Source organism: Dreissena polymorpha, chromosome 2, assembly GCF_020536995.1.
Source record: "Dreissena polymorpha isolate Duluth1 chromosome 2, UMN_Dpol_1.0, whole genome shotgun sequence".
NCBI lineage: Eukaryota > Metazoa > Mollusca > Bivalvia > Myida > Dreissenidae > Dreissena > Dreissena polymorpha.
In genome coordinates this window covers 75,635,547-75,658,566 of record NC_068356.1, presented here as the reverse complement: position 1 = coordinate 75,658,566, position 23,020 = coordinate 75,635,547, and the positions used below count along the sequence as shown (strand labels likewise).

Genomic DNA, 23,020 nt, shown 5'->3' with positions numbered 1-23,020 from the left:
TTGTTGTTCATGTATATGCATGCATTCAAAACATAACACAAGGTTTGCTCATGCCTTGAAAAGTACTTACATTTCATTTTGACCTTTGAACAATATTTCAGTAATTTAAGTATTGCATTGACAAAAACACGAAAGGTACTTTCCTGTCATTTAAATCAAAAATCCGGCTTCAATGCGGTCATCTCCGACCGCGGAACTCTTGTTTTAATTGTGTCAATGTATCAAAACGAAGACATATACAAAACGAAACTAACATCAAATACTATCCAGTACATATACTTATTTAAAAAAAAAATTACATAATGCAACAAATGTTCAAGTGTTGTGTGGTCTATATCCGGAGTATTGCTCTTTTGGTTTCAATATCGCGATCTATAAACTAAATGTCGATAAAACATTCTATAGGACCATTACTATTTCTTATGTATGACATCTTTTGTCCATATCACACATTTACTGTTAAATAGCACAGGGTTTAGTTTGATGAAACATCGAACGCAAAAGTTAACGAATAGTAACTTTTGATCAAGTTATTCGTTCAAATTGAATGGTAATAATCAAAACAATGTGTTTATTGTAAAAATAACATTCTTTGTGCACTCACTTCGCAAAGGCTGTATAAGCAAACTTCTAATAATTTAAATATTCATGATGTCGAAATCAAACAGACTTACAACCTAACCGGCCGTAAATATTGACACTCAGTGGTGCCAGTAAAGAAATAAGTTAGTCATCTTCTTTAGAGTATCGACCGCTCTTTTGTTTTCCGTTCGTGCATTTATTCATAATATCCCTCCCATTTGACGCACTCTTTCCGTGTCAAACAAACAACCATTTAATAGCATGTTGAAATACCGCTATATCGGGTGCACTTACTCTGTTAATTTTTTATAACACATTACGTTCAGTATTTACTCATGTCTGTAGTAAGGCATCATCTTCCTTGGATTTCGTCGTGGTTTTCACATGGTTCATCCCATTCTCTTTAATTTTTTCTATATCCATTCCCTGTGCATTCTCTTTCAAGAAAACGTTCCTCATGCAGTTCACACGGTCAATATTTTCACTATTACGTTGTCCGTTGGATTCGACGAACTTCCTTTTATCTTCCTGTGCAGCCTTGTATTCTTTTTCAAACTTATCCATGTGCATTGCGAACTGGATGTGTCTGTAGTAGAGCATGAAATTGTTCACGAGACTGGGTACGGTAAAACCGATCATCAATACCCCAGCCATCGCGCAAAACGAGCCCACAATCTTACCGAGGACCGTCACCGGGTACATGTCACCATAGCCGACTGTTGTCATGGTGATGAGAGCCCACCAGAAGCCCGCGGGTATGCTGACGAATGTCGTCTGATCGTCCACTAAATAGACAAGGCTCGAGAAGACGAGAATTCCCAAAGTCATAAACCAGAATAGTAACATCAGCTCGCTTAAACTGGCCTTGAGGGTGTAAATGAGAATCCAGAGTCCAGCCGAGTGGCGAACCAGTCTGAAAATACGGAGCACTCGAACAACACGAATTATTGTGATGTAGCCTACTGCTTCCACACTTTCTTTGAGTCCAGGCTTTGCGTTGTATATTATTGTTTCTATAAGGTCAGGCAAGATTGCGAGTAAGTCAATCACCGCTTGCAAGGAGGTGGCGTGCTTAAGTTTCTTTGGTGAAAACGTCAGCCTTGCAACGTACTCGATAATAAAAAAAGAAAGACAAATTATGTCGATGATTTTCAAAGCTGGGTGTTTGGATCTGGTAAGCTGTGTATCCGTTTCGTCACCTTGCGTAGTCGATGACGTGCTGGGTGACGTAATCACGCTGACTTCATCGCTGTTGTTTGATTGGTTGGTGTTTTTTTGCACTTGATGATGCGTGTAGTATTCGAATGGTTGCGTGGTTTCCGCCATAAATGAGAATATTGACAACACCACGAAGAGCAAAGACATGTAACCAAAGACCTATAAAATATAGTAAATGAGTACAGCAACTCACCACATGTAAGAACAATTATGACTTGTAAAACGTGGATACCACTAGTAATAAAAAACGTATCATTAAAACAGACTTATAGAGTACAGTTGTGCATTCTATCTCCGGAAAGGAAGATATATATATATATATATATATATATATATATATATATATATATATATATATATATATATATATATATATATATATATATATATATATATATATATATATAAACTATTCCAAACAATAATGCTGACAATGCTAATAGCTTAGTTTATTAAATAATGGTAAAACAAACTAAAAATTAATACAGCTAAAAGATGTAGACACACTTCGTAATGAAAACACGTAACTCGACAGTAATAACGGAAAACCTCATTCATGCACGTTACAGCTAGGTAAACGTTTTAATGTGTTAATAGAAACATCACATTTGCAAAAAATAGACTGTGGCTTTTTGTGTGAATGCAAGTAAATGATTTATGATTGTTACCTTGGCACCCGTTGAGGAGTTAGTTCTGTTCATGAACCTCCAGACCCTGGGTCGCCACCGTTGCAAGAATGTGAGGCCACTAGTGGCTCGGGTGTCACACGGTAGCAGGTTAACCTTCCGGTCGTGCTCGAGTCGCTTAAGGGCGTCCTAAAACGGTCGGGCAATTAATGAACAGTTGGGAAGGGGTTGTACAGGCTGGACGGATATATCTAAACATGCGGGGAGGGTATAAATCGGCTTGCAGACGAGCATAGTGTATCGGGCAACCGGGGCATATCAGGCGAGTAGGGTACACCACGCATGGCAGGGGTATATATTGCGAGCAAGGAGATTGCAGCACATATCAGGCGATCGCGTTATATCAAATGGGAACGGACATAACGGAGTACTAGTATATAATGCGAGAAAAATATATGGTACAAGTCGGATATATGATGTATCGTACATAATGTACATAAGTGTATATCATCCGAGCAGCAGATATCCGAGCAGCATGATGAATCATGAGAGCATGGTATATGTAGTTAGCAGATTTTACCATGCAAGCACTGTATATAAGACGGACATTACATAAGATGTGAGCAGATTTTAAAAAGCGAAAAGGTTTCGTATTTCGAGCAGAGTATATAAGACGGACAGAGTATGTATTGCCAGCACGGTATATGCGGCGATCATAGAATAGCATGCGATCCGAGTATATCGGGCGAGCAGAGTATATCGTGCGAGCAGGTATATCGGGCGAGCAGAGTATATCATGCAAGTATACATCGGGCGAGCAGAGTATATCGGCTAAGCAGACTAGCAGAGTATATCGGGCGAGCAAAGTTTATAGCATGAGAGCCGAGTATATCCGGCGAGTAGGGTATAGCATGCGAGAGGAGTATTTCTGACAAACAAAGCAGAGTATATCTGGCGCGCAGAGTATATCATGCGAGCAAAGTATAGCAAACGAGCAGTGTATATCTTTCTAGGAGAAAAGTATAGCATGCGAGCAGTGTATATCGGAAGAGCAGAGTGTATAATTCGAGCAAAATATATCGGACGAGCAAAGTACATGTATAGCATGCAAGCAGAGCATATCGGGCAAAAAAGTATATCATGCGACCAGATTTTATCGGGCGAGCAAAGTATAACATGGTAGCAGAGTATATCGGGCGAGCAGAGTATATCATGTGAGCAGAGTAAAGCATGCGAGCAAAGTATAGCATGCGAGCAGAGTATATCGGGCGAGCAGAGCATATCATTCAAGCAGAGTATATCGTCCGAGCAAAGAATAGCTAGAGTATTCCGGGCAAGCAAAGTATAGCATGCGAGCAGAGCATATCGGGCAAGCAGAGTGTATCATGCGAGCAGAGTATAGCATGCGAGAAAAGTATTGCATGCGAGCAACGTATAGTATGCGAGCAAAGTTATGCATACGGGCAGATGTTATAATGCGAGCAGAGTATATCGGGCGAGCAGAGCATATCATGCAGGCAGATCATATCGTCCGAGCAAAGTACAGCATGCGGGCAGAGTATACCGGGCAAGAAAAGTATATCGTGCGAACAGATTATATTGGGCGAGCAGAGTATATCATGCAAGCGGAGTCTATCGGGAAAGCAAAGTATAGCATGCGAGCAGAGTATATCGGGCGAGCAGGGTATATCATGCGAGCAATGCATAACAAGCGAGTAAAGTATAACATGCGAGCAGATTACTAGTATATCGGGCGTGCAAAGAATTGCATGCGAGCAGATCATATCGGGCGTGCAAAGTATAGCATGCGAGCAGATCATATCGGGCGAGCAAAGTATAGCTTGCGAGCAGAGCATATCGGGCGAGCAGGGTATATCATGCGAGCAATGTTTATCAGGCGAGTAAAGTATAACATGCGAGCAGAGTATATCGGGCGAGCAGATTATATCATGCGAGCAGAGAATAGCGGGCGAGCAAAGAATAGTATGCGAGCAGAGTATATCGTTCGAGCATGAAATATCAGGCAAACAGGTTTAAACAGATTATTAAAGTAAAGCATGCGAACAGAGTGTATCGGGCGAGCAGAGCACATCATGTGAGCATAGTATATGCGGCGAGCAGAGTATAGCATGCGAGAAAGTATATCGGTCGAGCAGAGTATATAATGCGAGCAAGGTATATGCGGCAAGCAGAGTTTACTTTGCTAGCAGAGTATATCGGTCGACAAAGTATAGCATGCGAGCAGAGCATATCGGGCGATCAGAGTTTTTCATGCGAGCAGAGTATATGCGATGAGAAGCGTATATCATGCGAGTAGAGTATATCGGGCGAGTGAAGTATTGCATGCAAGCAGATTATATCGGGCAAGCTTGGTATACCATGGGTGCAAAGTATATCGGGTGAGTAAAGTATAGCATGCGAGCAGATTATATCGGGCGAGCAGGGTATATCATGCGAGCGAAGTATATCGGGTGAGCAGATTATATCATGCGAGCAGAGTATATCGGGCGAGCAGAGTTTATCATGCAAGCAGGGTATATGCGGCGAGCAGAGTTTACCATGCGAGTAGAGTATATCGGGCGAGTTAAAGTGATATTATGGGCATTTTTCACTGTTGAATTGAGCTTAAAAGAATTAACAGGTCAAAAGAGTAAGTTTAATTGTGGTTACTGACCAATTATCTGCAACTAATCTTGCTACCAGTTGTTTATAAAAAATATATTTTATATTATATATTTTACGTGACCCACCCAGTCCTGTAAGCCGAAATGATACGTAAAACAAAATTGTGTCTTTGTGTCGTATGAACGAATCTGCACTAAAACTAAATTTAGGTTCACATTGTACATGCGTGATCAGTTGTCAAACGAAAGTATGGTGGATATTCAAATGCATTATTTTTCTCTTTCCGGGATAATGTTTTAGTATGTTGATGCTGCATTAACAAATATAACTGTATATGAAGTGAAAACACCAAAAATAAACAACGCGTTGCGATAGACACCTATGCCCATAATATCACTTTAAGTATAGCATGCGAGCAGCTTATATCGGGCGAGCATGGTATACCATGGGTGCAAAGTATATCGGGCGAGCAAAGTATAGCGTGCGTGTAGAGTATATCTTGCTAGCAAAGTATAGCATGCGAGCAAAGTATATCGGGCGTGCAGAATATATCATGCGAGCAGAGTTTATCTGGCGAGTAAAGTATAGCATGCGAGCAGAGTATATCGAATATAGCATGCGAGCAGATTACATAAGGTGAGCAGAGTATACCGGGCGTGAAGAGTATGTCATGCGAGCAGGGTATATGCGACGAGCAGAGTAAATCGGGCGTGCAGAGTATATCATGCGAGCAGGGTATATGCGACGAGCAAAGTATAGAATTTGAGTAGAGTATTACATGCGAGCTAAGTATAGCACGCGAGCAGATGTTATAATGCGAGCAGAGTATATCGGGCGTGCAAAGTATAGCATGCGAGCAGATTATATCGGGCGAGCAGGGTATAGCATTTGAGCAGAGAATAGCGGGCGAGCAAAGTATAGCACGCGTGCAGCGTATATCTGAAGAGCAAAGTATAAAGTGAGAACGGAGTATATCGGACGAGAAAACATAAAATGACAGTCTTTTCTTCACTTTAAATATTATTTAACTTTATATATGTTAAGTTTTTGACGCAATTATTTGTAGAAAGCATTCTTTTAATTTGCATAAAAATATAAGAATGCACGTGTAAAAGAAACGTTATCGACGAATTGATAAAGCTTAGAAAATGCTCTTTCAGCTCGCTGTGTCAATCTTCACACTGCCAACAAAGGATTCAAACGAAACCTGATACAACTTTGAAAAGTAATGTAGGTCTGAAGACTAGCACAGTTTTGTTGATACACTTTTTTAGCTTTTAATTTTATTCAGCGTTAATGGCGTAGTTGTTGTTAACTTTCATAGAAAATAATGAGCTTAAATATTTAGTATACAAAACCTTAAACTAATTTATTATGTTATGTTTAGGTAATTTATCTAAAGAGTTCAGTTTTACTGTTATGATATTGATGGGGGAGAAAGACGCATGTGAACTAATAACAGGCGGACATCGTATAAACAGGCGGACATGGTATAAACAGGCGGACATTGTATAAACAGGCGGACATGGTATAAACAGGCGGACATTGTATAAACAGGCGGACATTGTATAAACAGGCGGACATGGTATAAGCAGGCGGACATGGTATAAACAGGCGGACATGGTATAAACAGGCGGACATTGTATACACAGTCTGGAAGGGTAGAAACGCTCTGGATGGGCATTAAAAAGGGAAGTGGCCAACAAAACACGTAATGGCAGAATATAAAGCATGGACTTTATCAGTAAGGTCATTTATAAGCATGCGGGCATGATATAAACATTCAGGCAATGAATAAACATGCGGACAAGGTATAAACTGAAGAGCTTGACACAAACAGTTGGGCAAAGTATAAATGGGCGGAACGGATACCAAAGGCATGCAATATTTATGGCTAACACGTAAACAGACACGCAATATATAACTATACGGGTCAAATAAACAGGAATTCTATGCAAAGCGAGCAGGTATAAACAGCGGGGCTGGATATAGAGAATACATGGTTGGTGCCGAGATGGAGAAAGTTTATCCGGTGAGGCTTAGAAAAGAAAATAGGGCGAGCTTTAGCTAAAAGAAGAAAAAGGGATGATATATAATATAACGATAACATGCATGATGCGTCCCAATAAATGTCAAAGGTCAAATATTAGAATATGTTTATCGTCACAGCGTGCGTAGGAATACACTACTTCCTGTTGACCGGAGATAGGAAAATTTATTCGACCTTGCTTTATTCGGTCAATGTTTGCAACAAAGGCAGGATAAATATACATTCATGCCATGTATAAAAAGGCGGACAGGATATAATACAGGCGCGTCAGTATTAACCCATTTATGCCCAGTGGACTCTCCCATCCTTCAAAATTCGATCAATTTATTTCCAAAATTAGGGATGTCTAGTATACTTATTTCTATATTTAGAATATTTCTTTTAGATATTCCTTTAGCAAACAGCGCTGTTTGCAATGTTCTTTTTTCAGGACGCTAGGCATAAATGGGTTAATCAAGCGACAAATGTGTAAACCGTCGGAATGTGTAATAAACAGGCGGGTTGGTTGTAAATAGGTAGGTTGGATATAAACAGGCGGACAGTGTATAAACAGGCGGGAAATACATAAACAGGCCGACAGGGTATAAACAGACAAGCTTGGTAAGACAGATTAAAGATGGAAGTGAAAATGCATTACGCGTTTCACGTTCAAATTAAATCTAAATGGTGAGTATAAGTTGTATCCCCACAAAAAAACAAAAACAATGCATATACGACAGTGATATATACGCGAAAAGAAAGACACGTATACATGTAAATACCAATATTTATTTATGGTAAATGGAAAAATATCTAGTTAAACCTGCGCGGAGTTCCATTCGTTGTAGTTTATCCAGCAGCACTGTTCTATCTTGTACTGCTGCACTCCCCAAAACTCCAGCTCTATATTGGCCGCTGGGCCGCAGACGAACGACGGTAGGTGCAACTCGCCCGTCCGCAGGTAGTTTAAGATGGCCTGACAGAGTAGATCACAGGTGGTTAGCGTGTGGCTATGCTATTAATTAGTGAAAACATCATTTTGAATGATAAATAATCATATAATAACGAAAAATTAACTTTTCTGAAAAAAAATATTTCACTATCAAATATATATATATATATATTTGATAGTGAAATATTTTTTTTCAGAAAAGTTATTTTTTCGTTATAATATGATTATTTATCATTCAAAATGATGTTTTCACTAATTAATAATATAGCCACACGCTAACCACCTGTGGAGTAGATAGGTGAGAAACGCATTGGGTGTGATAAATGTGACCTGGCATCGTAGAGAATTGTAGAATCTCACAGGGTGTGGTCGACCAATGTGGTATGTCACAGTAGGGAATTGTGTTATACATTGAGCGTGATAAATGTGGTCTTGAACAGTTGAGAAGGGCAGAATGTCTGTGCGTGTGACCTGCTACAGTAGAGAATAGTAGAATCTAAGTGGATGTGCTAACTATGGTGTGACAAGGTAGACACGTGTAGAATTTTATTAGGAGTTTTAAAAGTGGTCTGATACAGTAGAGAAATGTGGAATCTACATGGGTGTGAAATGTAACCTGATAGTGTAGAGAATATTTTAGAGCGTCAACAAGTTGGACTAGATACAGTAAAGACTCGTAGAATCGCATTTAGTATCACTATCGTAATGCGACATAATAAAGAGACGTAGAAGGTCGGCAATATAATTTTAACCACTGATAAATTAAATCAACATAAGATTAAATTATATGTGTCGCGTTCTGAGAAAACTGGGAATAATGCATGTCCGTAAAATGTCGTCCCAGATTAGCCTGTGAAGTCCGCACAGGCTAATCAGGGACGACACTTTCCGCCCAAACTTGATTTTCGGTAAGGAGGGACTTTCTTGAAACGAAAAATACCATAAAAGCGGAAAGTGTCGTCCCTTATTAGCCTGTGCGGACTGCAAAGGCTAATCTGGGACGACACTTAACGCTCATGCATTAAGCCCAGTTTTTTCAGAACGCGGCTCATGTAAAGTAGGCATACTAGAAACATGTTTGGGTCCCGGTCAAAGAAGTACTCCCCCCGTTCTTCGTCATAGAATGCTTGCAGGAATTCTGCGTTACACAAGCGTGTGCGGGACCCGGCTGCATTGATCGTTTGTCTGGAACAGGTAAATTACACATGATCACCATATTGACAAGTACACACTGTACACAATAAATGGCTGTAGTAATTTTAATTTTTACTACATTTTAGCTTTCACCACAAGTTGTTTTTATATTGTTGAAAAACAAATGTGTTGATATTGTTTTGCTAACATGAAAGTAAGTCTATAAAATAAGTGTTATTTCAATCTTAAAAAAAACGTCGCAACTGCTATTCAGTGAATAAATTGCAAACCGTTTGTACTTTATTATACGAGTCGTGTTCTGAGAAAACTGGTCTTCATGCATGTGCGTAAAGTGTCGTCCCAGATTAGCTTGTGCAGTCTCCACAGGCTAATCAGGGACGACACTTTCCACTTTTGTGGTATTTATAGTTTCAAGGAAGTCCCTCCTTACCGAAAATCAAGTTTAGGCGGAAAGCGTCGTCCCTGATTAGCGTGTGCGGACTGCACGGGCTAATCTAAGATGACACTTAACGCACAAGCATTAAGACCAGTTTTCTCAGAACAAGACTCATATGCACATTGATAGGAGTGTACCAGCAGGCGTTCAATCGGTCAGGACGTACTGCCTACACACAGCGATGGAAATTACATTGAAAACGTAAAATTGATGTAAAATAAGTGCCGGGAAACTATACACTTACCTTAACGTCTGAAATCTCACGCCTCCAACGTTAAAGGTCAAGCATTCCCGACATTTCGTTCCCATGGCAGACAAGTCTGTATCTGGCAATTTTATAGACTTGGTGCTGGATCTGAACATTATGAATATTAAGACGCATAAAGAATATGTCACATCGAGAAACTACTTGGGTATTATAACATTTTTCATAGTTATTTTTCCGTTCTATCATGCCGAATATTGCACAATGCACATACAATTATTGTCCCCTACCGGTGAAACCCGGGGTACTTTTAAGCAGTACCAGAGCCAAACAGACAATGACCAATCGAGCTAGTTGACAGACTAAAAAAATGATGATAGTGGTATGATTGTGTGAAATATATTATAATACAATAATTTTCCTGAAATGAGTGTACATGTGAATAAGCTAAAATAATGATAAAAACAGCGATTGGGATTATACATTTCTGGAACTGTATTTTGTTTATAAAACAGTTTTAACATTTTGTATCTGAAATAATATATATATAATCTGAAAATATTTTCTTAAATCAATGTTATATCAATGTATTAAAACACTGCAACACTGTAAATTACGCATTACCATATTTATGTAAAACGTAATGCATGTACATCATCGATATATATAACATTTGAAACGAAAATCGTTTTAAAATTCAAATGTTTGATAGTGTTAGAATTACTGTTTTGATATCTTTGTTGTGAACAACGTGTTTACGTTCAACGTCCGAAAAAAGATGTCCGAAAATAACTGCAAGGTGTTAAAACGCGAAATGAAGTTTAATTGAAACAACCATGCGTAAAATATTACTTGTCATCAATCTGACATTTTTCACGGCGACTGATCTGAGCAATCTCACGGGGGTACTGCAAGAATCGTCAGATATCCGGTTTATCTGACAGATTTAACGATCTGACAAAATTCACGGTCTCAGCAGTTTATAATATTTATTACTTAAAACGATTTTAGAATAAATACCGTCAAGTGGATACTTATTTTTAATTCTTTTTTTTTTCAATTTTGATATTTTAATTCATTCTTTTCCTCAATTAAAACGTGATTTTCAACATTGATTACGAATAAATCTGAAGGAAAAGCGGCTCAAGAGACGAGTGTTATGATTGGCAGTTCAGAAAAATTGTACGTCGACGAACAAAAAAGTACGTCGACGTACAAATTGTACGTCGACGTACAAATATATACCAGCTTTCCACAGGCCATTTAACAATCCCTCGCCGGGGCGCTTGAATTTCGAAATCAGAGTCCTCGGGGCGCTTGACATTTTCCGATCAGTGTATAGGAGGTTTTGGGGATTCTGATAATGACGTCACGTTTGCGCATGCTCAAATTTTGGCCGTCAAAACTGCGGCCATTCTGCTATTGTTTGCATGTGATGAACTGCATCGTGATAAGGTTACAATCATATTCGCGACCCTTTTGAAGAACAAAAAATACTCAGAACTTGAAATTCTTTCAGATTAAATTGAATCCAATGAACGAACACAAATAAGGACGAAAACAAACAACAAATTGATTGAATTTATGTAATCAACATATAGAAACTGATTTGAACCTATTTGTCTGTAAAAACTTACCTTGTTACAGATTAAATAAATCCTCTTGATAAATGTAAATGCTTTTATTTAATTGTTCACACCAGTTTTGACACATGTTTCAGCATTTTTAACCCAGTGTTTAATTGCCCCTTTGTTTATCACAAACCGATTATCTCGATATGATCGGATACTGTCCAGACAATTACTAAGAAAACAGTGTAATAAACCCAGGGACCTATACTTGTATGACTCTGTATGGGGTCTCTGCATAAACCACATGTGTCTGGTCATTAAACACAATTTATGATACCTCCATGTCATCTCTTAGCATATTAAGTCAAAAACTTAACAGTTGCTTTAATAAAATATTTGAACATATTTAAAAAATAGACATTTGTCCGAAATGGATTAACAGCTAGGAACTATTAACTATATATATTAGCCAGTTTAAACATAACAATAAAGTGTTTAATAACTATACATTTAAAATATTTTACAAATTTATTGCTACACAATTAACGTATTTAACGAGTACCTGCAAATGTAAACTCTGCGATAATTTGTAAAGATCGTGCGTTATTGCAGCAGTGTTCGAAACATCATCATGAAAACAAGCAATCGCGTTTGGTCATTATATACGGATATAAAATACTTGCGGAACATAAATTAAATGTGTAGATTTATGGTATCATAAAATGCTAGATTTGTATCGCTCATTATCACTAGAGAAGGGTTTTCAATAGACATGTACATGCAAAGACAGTTCAATTTGCAAAATATGCAGGTGTTTTTTCAATTGGAATGCTTAAATTATGAATTTTTTCATTCAATGTAAACGAAACGAAAATCATTCAATGTAAAAGAAAATTAAAACTGCATTTCAAAATTGAAATTTATTGAGCTATTTAAGGGCTTTGTTTTATGACTGATTCAATACACCCCTTACACTTAATTTCAATCTCTGATGAAAAATAACACTATCGCATCCACACCACTTATAATAATATTCAAATTATTATAAGTTTTATAATTTTTGAAATATCATTAATTAAAGTCTTACTTAAAAAAGAATACGGGTATTTATAGTTTTGTTTTGTGAAATTGTAAGTATTAAGTCTTCCGACGACCTTTACTCTGATACAATATAATAGGCCGCGATCGAGAAGTTGACGGCCAATCTATTTTTAGTAACGGAAAACCCCTCTTGTGACGTCACACAAAAACCTCCTATTTTTCAGTAAAAGAAAGTGGAGATTGTCAAACAAAATCAAGGTTTCTCTATCAGTGTATCAATATTCCCTGTTTTAAAAGAGCACACGGTACCTACTTTCACAAGTAATCGCCATAAACACCACATGGAGTAATGGATAATCCACTGATAAGACGCGCGTATCGATTATTCTAGCTTGTTCGTCTTTCGCATGAGACGTTAAACCGAGGTGCAGTGTACTAGGTGCTATACACCGGGCACTAAAAGACCCAGGGTCACCTCTGGAACGGGGTGTCTCCTGTATCTTGCACTATCCCCCGTAACCAACTAACACGTCTTTCTGGGGGCGATGGCCATATGGGAGACAATCCCGGTGCACTCGATAAAAAACAAAAACAACATATTCTAGCTTGTGTGTGTATCAGAGTTTATTTACAGGTCCTACCGGGCACTTCACGAGGTCTTTGAGGTTCGACCTGCATTATTCTAGCCACATAACACAGTCATTTAAATGCTGACAAGGATGTATCAGGTAACTTTCCAGTCGTCAAACTGTGATGTTCATCGTCCAATCGGTTACGCGAATGCTTATGAGGGCGGGGTTAACTATTGACCATTATTTTTGATTGACGTCGGGCACGAAGTAAGAGTTTATCGCAGTTTGATTAGTTAGCAAGAAGTTAAACCATTTACGTAATATAACACCGGTAACTAGTACAGTACAGTACATTAAAGACAGTTTCAGGCATCATCACACCTTTTTACTGTAAACAAGTGTTACCTATGACTAAAAATTTATACGAGAAATTAATTGCAAGTGGTAAACAATTAATTACTTACCGGTATAGCGAGTAAGTTGTGCAAATAACTCCCGGTTAAAATTATGCGATAACAATTTTATTCCAGTACATGTATATTTCACCATGTCCATTTATAGAACTGATTCACCTCGATTTACTGACATTTATTCGACACGTAATGCGCTTTAACAAATTTTCGTTGAATTTATTACGCACACTTGTAAATGTTTCGTCCGGTAATCGATACTTAGAAGACTGATGATGGCAACCGGCCTTTAATCCTCGTGGACAACGTGAATTTCATGCATAATTCCGTCAAAACATTTATTCGACTCGTAAAGTGTTTTAACAAATTATCGTTGAATTCATAACGCAACTGTTAATATTTGTTAAAATCTCAAATGGGAATCATTAAATTTGTAATCCGAAACCGAAACCGAAACGTCCAAATGTAAATGTTACCGCAACGTTAAGATATTCTTGCTTCAAATTAGCAGTGCAAATTTATTATGTGTCAAATCTGTTTCTCAATTTAAAAGAGCGCGAAAATTATGCAGCATGTACAACGTCGCGTCATGTGTATTGTGCGTGTATTGAGCGTTTTAACAAGCACACAACATGTCAGGGAATTGACGCATGTTCAGAGGCAATATTTCATCAAATCTGTAAATAGTCACTTACAATTTATTTGATACTATAGAAAAATGGCAAGTTTTGTGTTAAAGAAATAATTGAGAGCTTTTATCGTAAATATTTACCAGAAAGGGATTTATAAAAATGGAATAAACGGGATTATCGGGTTATAAAAAGAAACTTATACAGTAATAGAGTCGGGTTAAAACGGACGCATTGGGAAATCGTTCGTCAACTTCGAGTCGGGATTTTACTATCTGTGCTGGAAAGTTTTAAAACAATTAAACAATATATAAAATGTATATATTTTTTAAAGACTGGGGCATTTTCTGGAAGAGTCATAGCGCACCAAATGACGTCTTTTGACGCTGTTTTTCTTTGAGTTATAACGCACCACAGAACGTGAATTGAAACGTTAAATTAACAAAAATCGTACATATTGTACGTCAACGTACATATCTCATTTTACCTAGTAGGTCTTGTTGACTTTCGACCCAATCAAAGATCTATAAATAAATAGTCAATTTATAGATAACGAAGGAAAAGGGATTACCGTAGGCTTCGGTATCTCGATCCTCTCTTTTATGTATTAAAAATAATGAAAGAAAAACGCCTTTTTAGGTCGTAAACCAATAAAGAATGGAAATATTGGTTATAAATTTATATTTTATTCAATGAATTTAGAACATTTTAAGATTAAATATATTGCACACTGATAGTGAATAGATTAATAATTTTGAAAACACCAGGGATTTGTTTGTAGTTTAATTATATTAAAGTATGAAATGTCAGTCAGTCAGTCGGTCGGTCGGTCGGTCGGTCGGTCGGTCGGTCGGGTCGGGTCGGGTCGGGTCGGGTCGGGTCGGGTCGGGTCGGGTCGGGTCGGGTCGGGTCAGTCAGTCAGTCAGTCAGTCAGTCAGACAGTCAGTCAGACAGCGAGCGGGCCCGTCAGTCGGATGTTCGTGCACTCGTTTGTTATTATGTTCGTTCGTTAATGCGTCCGTCAATTTGTTTGCTCGTTCGTTCGTTTGTGCGTTCGAGCTTTTCTGCGTTCGTTATCATCATCATCATCATTATCATTATAATCATCATCATCATCATCATCATCATTTTTATTTGTATTTATTTTTTATTTCATTTATTTATATATTTTGTATTATTTGTACTGTATTATATTAAATGGATATTATGTTAATGCTGCCACGTTAAAACAAAATAAATGTTGAATGAAGTTACAAAAATCAATTGGTGATATCGTCACATAGCAGGAGGAAGGGTGCCTTGGGTACTTTATGACATATCATGCCGACAGGGTGATTGATGTCGGTGTGTCATACTACATTGTCCTGTTTATTGGGCCCTTAATAAGATAACGCCGCTTTTAATAATGGTGATAACTGTAATTTCTATTGCTAAACAATACGAGACTGCGAAAACAAATGCCACGGGTTAGTTATTTGACTCTTTCATTGTTTCTATTTATATTAAAATTATATTGATTATCTTAAGTGTGACTGTCTTTAGTTTAAAGATTTAATACGAAATTACATAAAAAATAGTTTTTAATTGACTCTTTTGCATGTGTTTATTTTTTTATGAAACTACGATAATGGTAGCAAGAAATATCCTTTTTAAAGATGCTCGGTGTATATCGTGAAAATTAAGGTTGAAATAAAATGTTTATATTAAAATTTCTGATTTTTTTTAAATATATTTTAAGTCGCATATCAACCTAATAGAAAGGCACATGACGTTTAATGAAATCATTACGCCGACATCAATAGCAGAAACGAAACAGCTTTCGAGATTTACCAAAATAATAATGAAGAAATATACCAGGCATTAGACTAGGCTGTAAAGGTCGAACACTTATTTCTTAAACAACAACAACAACACACGCCAATGCTTCAACTCTCACTTACTTTGCTTTTTAACAATTCACTTCTATCGAACACCTATAACCCTTATGTATGTACTTTGTAATAGCATTTACTTTTCAACTGTAAAATGCCCTACCTTAATCTCTCGAGCAGTAACCACTTTTAGGAAGATTTATTCTTATTGTTTCACATTAAACTATTCACTTCAATTGCATTTTTTAAAGATAATGTTGAATCTTCACCAAGTTAAGGATTGTCTTTGTTTGTACTTCTTGTACATTGGTATTAATCACTCGGGATTGTGGTTTAATTTCCTATCCGTCAGAATTCCAGATTATTTTTTTTTATTGGCCAATGATATGTATTATTAATCAGAAGATAACAACAGTATTAAAACAGCGAAAGCGGAAATAAACTGAGATTACGCATGCGCTAAAGTGATGACTTTGATAAATATAGATATAGGAAATGACAGCATTGTAGATCATTTATGCAAGAATAATAGCTTTTTAAAAACAAGTATTCAAGACTGACATCAATGTGACATTAACACGCTGTCGATCAAACGTTTCTCGCGTATATCTAATTCATTTCTTGTGAAAGATTTCTATCAACACGTAAGTATGCTTGATTGACAACGTCTGCATGTTGCATTTGAATGACATCGCTTCGATTGCTCCGATGCTTGCGTCAGTTGAATAAGACGTATAGTTTCGTTTCAAATGTACGCAATTTAAATCGCGCATTCATTGCTTTGATATCATCGTTATAGCTGATTCATGTAGAAGATGTGATATTCATACATTAATTGAAGTCAAACTACACTGTATGTGAGCTTCCGTAAGTTGTTTTCTTTTTCGGACAAGTTTAGTTATAACTCATTTTCGAGCCAATACGCGAACTTTTGAATAATCTTTAAGTCGAAAAACAATCATACGATTTCAAAAGGGTTTTCCAATTCAATTAAACCAAACAAAACCATTGAGAGCTAATAAGCCTCGTTCGACGGATGAGCCTTTTTAAACCGCTTCCATGTAAGCATGTATTTGGGCCAAGTAGGGATACAACGCTAAGTAGTATGGTAACGCGATGAAATAGCGAAAAGGGAAGAAAGAGCGATACTGAGATAAACGGGTGAAACCACCATGAAGTTGCTACTTAATGATGAATAATGAGTACATGGAGATATGTAGTAGAGATACAGTAATATAATAGCGATACAGTGACGAAGAAATGATACAGTGGTGAACAAACCATACAGTGGTGAAGTAAGAAAATTAATTAATGGATGGATGCATGAATAGTCAAATTTCGGCATATGTTACATCGTATTAATTGGCTTAAATAAAACAAATACATGTATTTTTAATAATCGATTACACATAATCCATTTATGTTTAACAAGTTAAAGAGGTTAACCACTTATGGTATTTAGAAAACTGTGACATGCTTCCTGATACCTAGGATAACACAAACAACAGCAAAGCCCTTATATCCATCGTGGTCCTTGAGAGGCGACATAGAGAGGCTAAACTAACTAACCGTTATTGTAGATAAATATATATTTTACTTTTAAATTAATTAATGGTTTTATAAAATACAAAATGTATCACCAATATGCTCTTCTTAGTGATAAAATAGTCATCACGGACAAAATTATTAAGATTTCACAGTATCAGATATGTGAAAGATATATGATATCAAGCCTATTTCAAACAGAATATGTTCAGGTTAACAGTTAAGACAGATAATTGCATCAGTGCAATATAAACGCAATTAAATGGTACCTTGTATTTACCCCAATGTTAAAGGCAATACAGTTCTTAATGGAAACCATTTAAGACTGAAGTTTGTGATAATTACTCAAACTGGTCAGTGAGATATTTGAAAGTTTGGCACCCAGGAAACTGAAGACTTATTATTTGGTCTAAAAACAATATGATCAAACCCCATGGATATATCAGTAACTTCTGACATATAATTAACAAATACCACAAATAGCAGAGGACCAAGAATGTATATCTGAGGAGCAAACATGGTATACTTGCGGTTGCAGAGAAAGTACACGAATCCTTAACCAATTGTCCGATAACAATGGTCTAAACCATCTAACTTTATTTTGACTAAGGCTGTGCCTTTAAAGTCTCAACAGAAAAACACACAACCTGTTATGTAATGAATGCCATATGAGATCCAGTATTAACATATTTATATGTAGCTTCAAATTCAATTTGTTAAGTTGATCAAACATGTATCTGTAGAAAGTTTCTTTCCGGAAACCAGACTTGAAGTAATTCATGAAGTTTTACCTTTTAAATACTATTCAACTAGACCATGAGCAGGAGGAATCCGAGATAGCCGATGTATCACGATTGCATGAGCACATCTTTCTAGAATGTTTGATACGATTTTAACCCATTTATGCCTAGCGTATAGAAAAAATTCCTTGGCAAACAGCGTAGATCCTGATGAGACGCCGCATAATGCGGCGTCTCATCCGGGTCTGCGCGGTTTGCTTTAAGGAATTTATGTTAGATTTTCTATATATAGAGATAAATATACTAGACATCCCTTATTTTGGAAATAAATTGATCCAATTTAGAAGGATGGGGGAGTCCACTAGGCATAAATGGGTTAAAGTGATATTATGGGCATTTTGCACTGTTGAAAAGAGCTGAAAAGAATTAACAGGTCAAAAGAGTTAGTCAAAATGTGGTTACTGATCAATTATCTGCAACTCATCTTGCTACCAGTTGTTTATACAAATATATTTTATATGCGATATTCTTACGTGACCCACCCAGTCCTGTAAGCCGAAATGATCCGTAAAACAAAATTGTGTCTTTGTGTCGTATGAACGAATCTGCACTAAAACTAAATTAAGGTTCAAATCGTACATGCATGATCAGTTGTCAAACGAAAGTACGGTTGATATTCAAATGCATTATTTTTCTCTTTCCGGGATATTGTTTGAGTATGTTGATGCTGCATTAACAAATAATAGTGTATATGAAGTGAAAACACCAAAAATAAACAACGGTTGCGATAGACACCTATAAACTGTTAGATGCCTATATATCTGAAATATATCTGACAGATGTTGCACAGTGATGACGTTGCGATAGTGTTATGAAGTACAAAACAAAATGATGAAGAAGCAATACAAATAATGTTCTAGTGCTACATGTACGACGAAGTGTTGATGTTCTAAACAGTTAACAACATGAAATAACGCTACAGTTATTAAAGTATATATTTTTTTTATTAACAACTGGTAGCAAGATGAGTTGTAGATAATTGGTCAGTTACCACATTTTAACTAACTCTTTTGACCTGTTAATTCTTTTCATCTCAATTCAACAGTGAAAAATGCCCATAATATCAACTTAATCGACGGTACAGTGATGAAGAAATGATGAGGTAGCTACACAATACGAAACAGTGACTAACTATAAGTACGATACAGTCCTACTCGGTTACTCCTTTCTCCATAGATTCAACAAGATCAGGGCTAATCTAGTACGCTATTCATCGATATCTGATCACGTTAAAACATACTATAAAAATATATGATAGATTCAAGAACACACTTGATTTATATATTATCCCTTCCCATCTAGAACGTGCTAGAGTAATATATGATCACTTCTAGAACGTAGGACATGTAGATACTTAAATACACACTTCTAGAAAATAATAAATCAATAAACCTAAAACATATTAGGTTAAGAATTGGTCAACGCTATAATTTAATGTATGGATGACAGGAAAAAAGTTCGAACAACCATTATAGTGCAACCTCGGTCCAAGCTAGTCCAGCTCATATGTGAAAAACAAAACAAAAGTGGTCATGTGAAAGAACTCGTAATTAACTTATAACGTCAATAACTAATAAACTTATTTAAAATGAAATCAAAGAATTCAGTTCACTGAGAGAAAAAAAAACATTATAAAATATCTTTAGATATAGACATTTCGCTTTTAAGTGAATCGTCTGCAAAATCGGTTTACAGAATTTTTGACAGGTCGAACAATTTTCGACAAATCTAAATGACTCGCGTTCTGAGAAAACTGGACATAATGCATGTGCGTGAAGTGCGGGCTGCACAGGCTAATCTGGGACGACACTTTACGCACATGCATTAAGACCAGCTTTCTCAGAACAAGGCTCAAATGCTTTGGATGGTCCGTTTGAGGCACTGGTAGAGGTACCGTTGTTTCATGGCATTATACAGGGATTGTATGAAATACGGAATTGTTATGTATTCACCTCTAAACATTTAAGGGAAAGATGCACTAGATAACTAGTTTCATTTATAGGACGCACACAATCTATATCTTACCAATTTCATGAATTCAAGTACTATATCGGTATCTTAAAATTCATCGCACGCGCAAAATTTACATCTCATAATTTCTAGACCGACATAAATAAATAAATAAATAGGTTATAATTTCTATAATACACTAATTCATATATCATAATTTCTATAACGCATTGAATTAAATTATCATCATTTCCATAGCACATTTGATCAAATTTTCATGAATTATTCAACGCACTTAATCCATATCTCATCATTTCTAGAGCGTACTAGAACAAAATATAATTACTTCTCGGACGTACTTGATGTATATATCATCCCTATTTGATATTTATCTGATCACTTCTAGAAGGTACTCTGTCAATATTTTATCACTCATATAATTCACTGATCATTATTTGATCACTCTTTGATAGTACTCGATGAATATCGGATGGCTTTTTTAACGTGCTCTATAAAATATTATCACTCATATACAGCACTAGATAAAGAAAAAGATCACTTCATTTATTCCATCAAAACTAACCATTAACGCATAGCAGTCTGATTAACTAATAATTAAGTTACGTTATATGTATGGCTATAACACTTATTTTGTGTTAAATTCAACCAAGATCAAGGGGTTTAAAGGCCATTTTTTATGAAGATAACCTTTGCTAGTACATTTTAAATCTGCGGAATTAGCTAATGCTGATTATACAGCATAACAAAATACCAAAGAATATCAACCGCACGCTATTAAGGGATTTATGCATGAGCTGCTTTTATCAATGATTAAACATTTCCACAATTTCGGAATGAACGGAGTTATAAGATTTGTAATTGAAAAAGCAAACACGATTTCTACCAGTAAAGGTGTGATAAGAAGATACTCTATAAGAACGACCGAAGCAATTAAAAAGCTATAAATATACTTAGACAATAATCTATAAATAGCCAAAAAATAGACCGATCCTAAAAATATTCACACACAGTAAATAATACACGTCAAAATCATGATCATTAACAATTGAAATGCGAAATGTTACCGCTGATCACGTTTGATAGCGCTTTGAACTTTTCTGACATTCCGTAAGTGTTTTCTTTAAGGCATTTAGGTATAAATTCAAGTTGGTGTTGCCAAAACTAGGCATGTTTATATAAATTGCAGATGTTAAAAGCGTTCAAATGATGTGCCTAACATTTAGAAACGATTTTATAAACACGAATACTAGAAATGTGAAATGAATGGCGAGACTGACAGATATCTGAGCTAGCGATGTCTCACGCGATAAATCGACTGCACGCGAGCAAACGGTACTTCCGTTTCACTGCACAAGTACAGTATACTTATGCTACTATGCGGTATTACAGCGCTTGGCTGGACCGCTTCCTGTGACGAATGAAGGATTAGCATCTCCATAATAGACACACCGCGCGCGCGGGTATGGCACGAAGTAAACCGAAAGGCAGGATCCTTGAATTTATTAATCGGAAATATCGCGATGCCCCATAGTATTACGCAAATACAAACTGGTATATACCTCATGAATATATATTAAACATAAGAATAATGAAACTCCAAAAGCGTCATGAATCATTATACCCCCGCAAACGAAGTTAGGAGTGAACTTGTCTGTCGGTCGGTCGGTCTGTCTGTCGGTCGGTCCGTATTAAGTGTCAGCTCTCTAATTCAAGTAGTTTTCATGCGATCTTCACCAAACGTGGTCAGAAATTGTATCTACATGATGTGTAGGCCAAGTTCGAACATGGGCCTTGCCGGATCAAAAACTAGGTCACGGGGTCACTTAGTGCGTTTTAAACATTCAGCATGTTGTCCGCTCTCAAATTCAAGTACTAGTAGTTTTCATCCAATCTTCACCAAATTTGGTCAGAAGGTTTATCCAAATGATCTCTAGGCCCAGTTTTAACCTGGGCCATGCTGTTTAAAAAACTAGGTCACGGAACACTTAGTGCGGTTTTTAACATTCAGCATGGTGTCCGTTCTCTAATTCAAGTCGTTTTCATCCGATCTTCACCAAACTTGGTCAGAAGTTGTATCTATGTGAACTTAAGGCCAAGTTCGAACATGGGCCTTGCCGGGTCAAAAACTAGGTCACGGGGTTACTTAGTGCGTTTTAAACGTTCAGCATGTTGTCCGCTCTCTAATTCAAGTAGTTTTCATCCGATCTTCACCAGATTTATTCAGAAGTTTTATCCAGATGATCTATAGGCCCAGTTTGAACATGGGCCAGGCCAAAAACTAGGTCACGGGGTCACTTAGTGCGTTTTCAAACATTCAGCATGGTGTCCGCTCTATAATTCAAGTAGTTTTTATCCGATCTTCACCAAACTTGGTCAGACGATTTATCTAGATGATCTTAAGGCCTAGTTCGAACATGGGCCATGCCGGGTCAAAAACTAGGTCACGGGGTCACTTAGTGCGTTTTAAACATTAAGCATGGTGTCCACTGTTTTTTGTGAAAACAACATGCTAAATTTTCTGTGTCCATAAGGCATGTCTGGGTTTTCGTCACGTCTGTGACAAAGCTCTAGTTTGAGCCTTGTTCGGAGAAAGCTGGGCTTAAAACATGTGCGTAAAGTGTCGTCCCAGATTGGCCTGTGCAGTTCGCACAGGCTTATCAGGGACGACACTTTCCGCCTAAACTAGATTTCTGCTAAGACGAGACTTTCTTTAAACATAAAATATCATAAAAGCGGTAAGTGTCGTCCCTGATAAGCCTGTGCGGACTGCACAGACTAATAA

The 23,020-nt window shown here is 36.9% G+C and overlaps 1 protein-coding gene across 3 annotated transcripts; it reads right to left on the bottom strand.

Annotated features, from left to right (window-relative positions):
- Positions 1-205: 205 nt before the first annotated feature.
- LOC127867662 (potassium voltage-gated channel subfamily C member 1-like) lies at positions 206-16,143 on the bottom strand. 3 transcript variants are annotated; one of them, XM_052408989.1, is made up of 6 exons: positions 16,086-16,143; positions 9,868-9,978; positions 9,100-9,217; positions 7,904-8,056; positions 2,469-2,615; positions 206-1,959 (listed from the first exon to the last, which is right to left on the bottom strand). In XM_052408989.1, the coding sequence occupies exons 2-6, from the start codon at positions 9,930-9,932 to the stop codon at positions 916-918; spliced, it is 1,527 nt and encodes a 508-aa protein (XP_052264949.1). In that variant the 5' UTR covers positions 9,933-9,978; positions 16,086-16,143; the 3' UTR covers positions 206-915. The 3 variants fall into 3 exon arrangements, with proteins under 3 accessions (XP_052264949.1, XP_052264947.1, XP_052264948.1); XM_052408987.1 differs by lacking the exon at positions 16,086-16,143 and adding an exon at positions 13,477-13,930; XM_052408988.1 differs by lacking the exon at positions 16,086-16,143 and adding an exon at positions 11,466-12,191.
- Between the last annotated feature and the right edge of the window lie 6,877 nt (positions 16,144-23,020).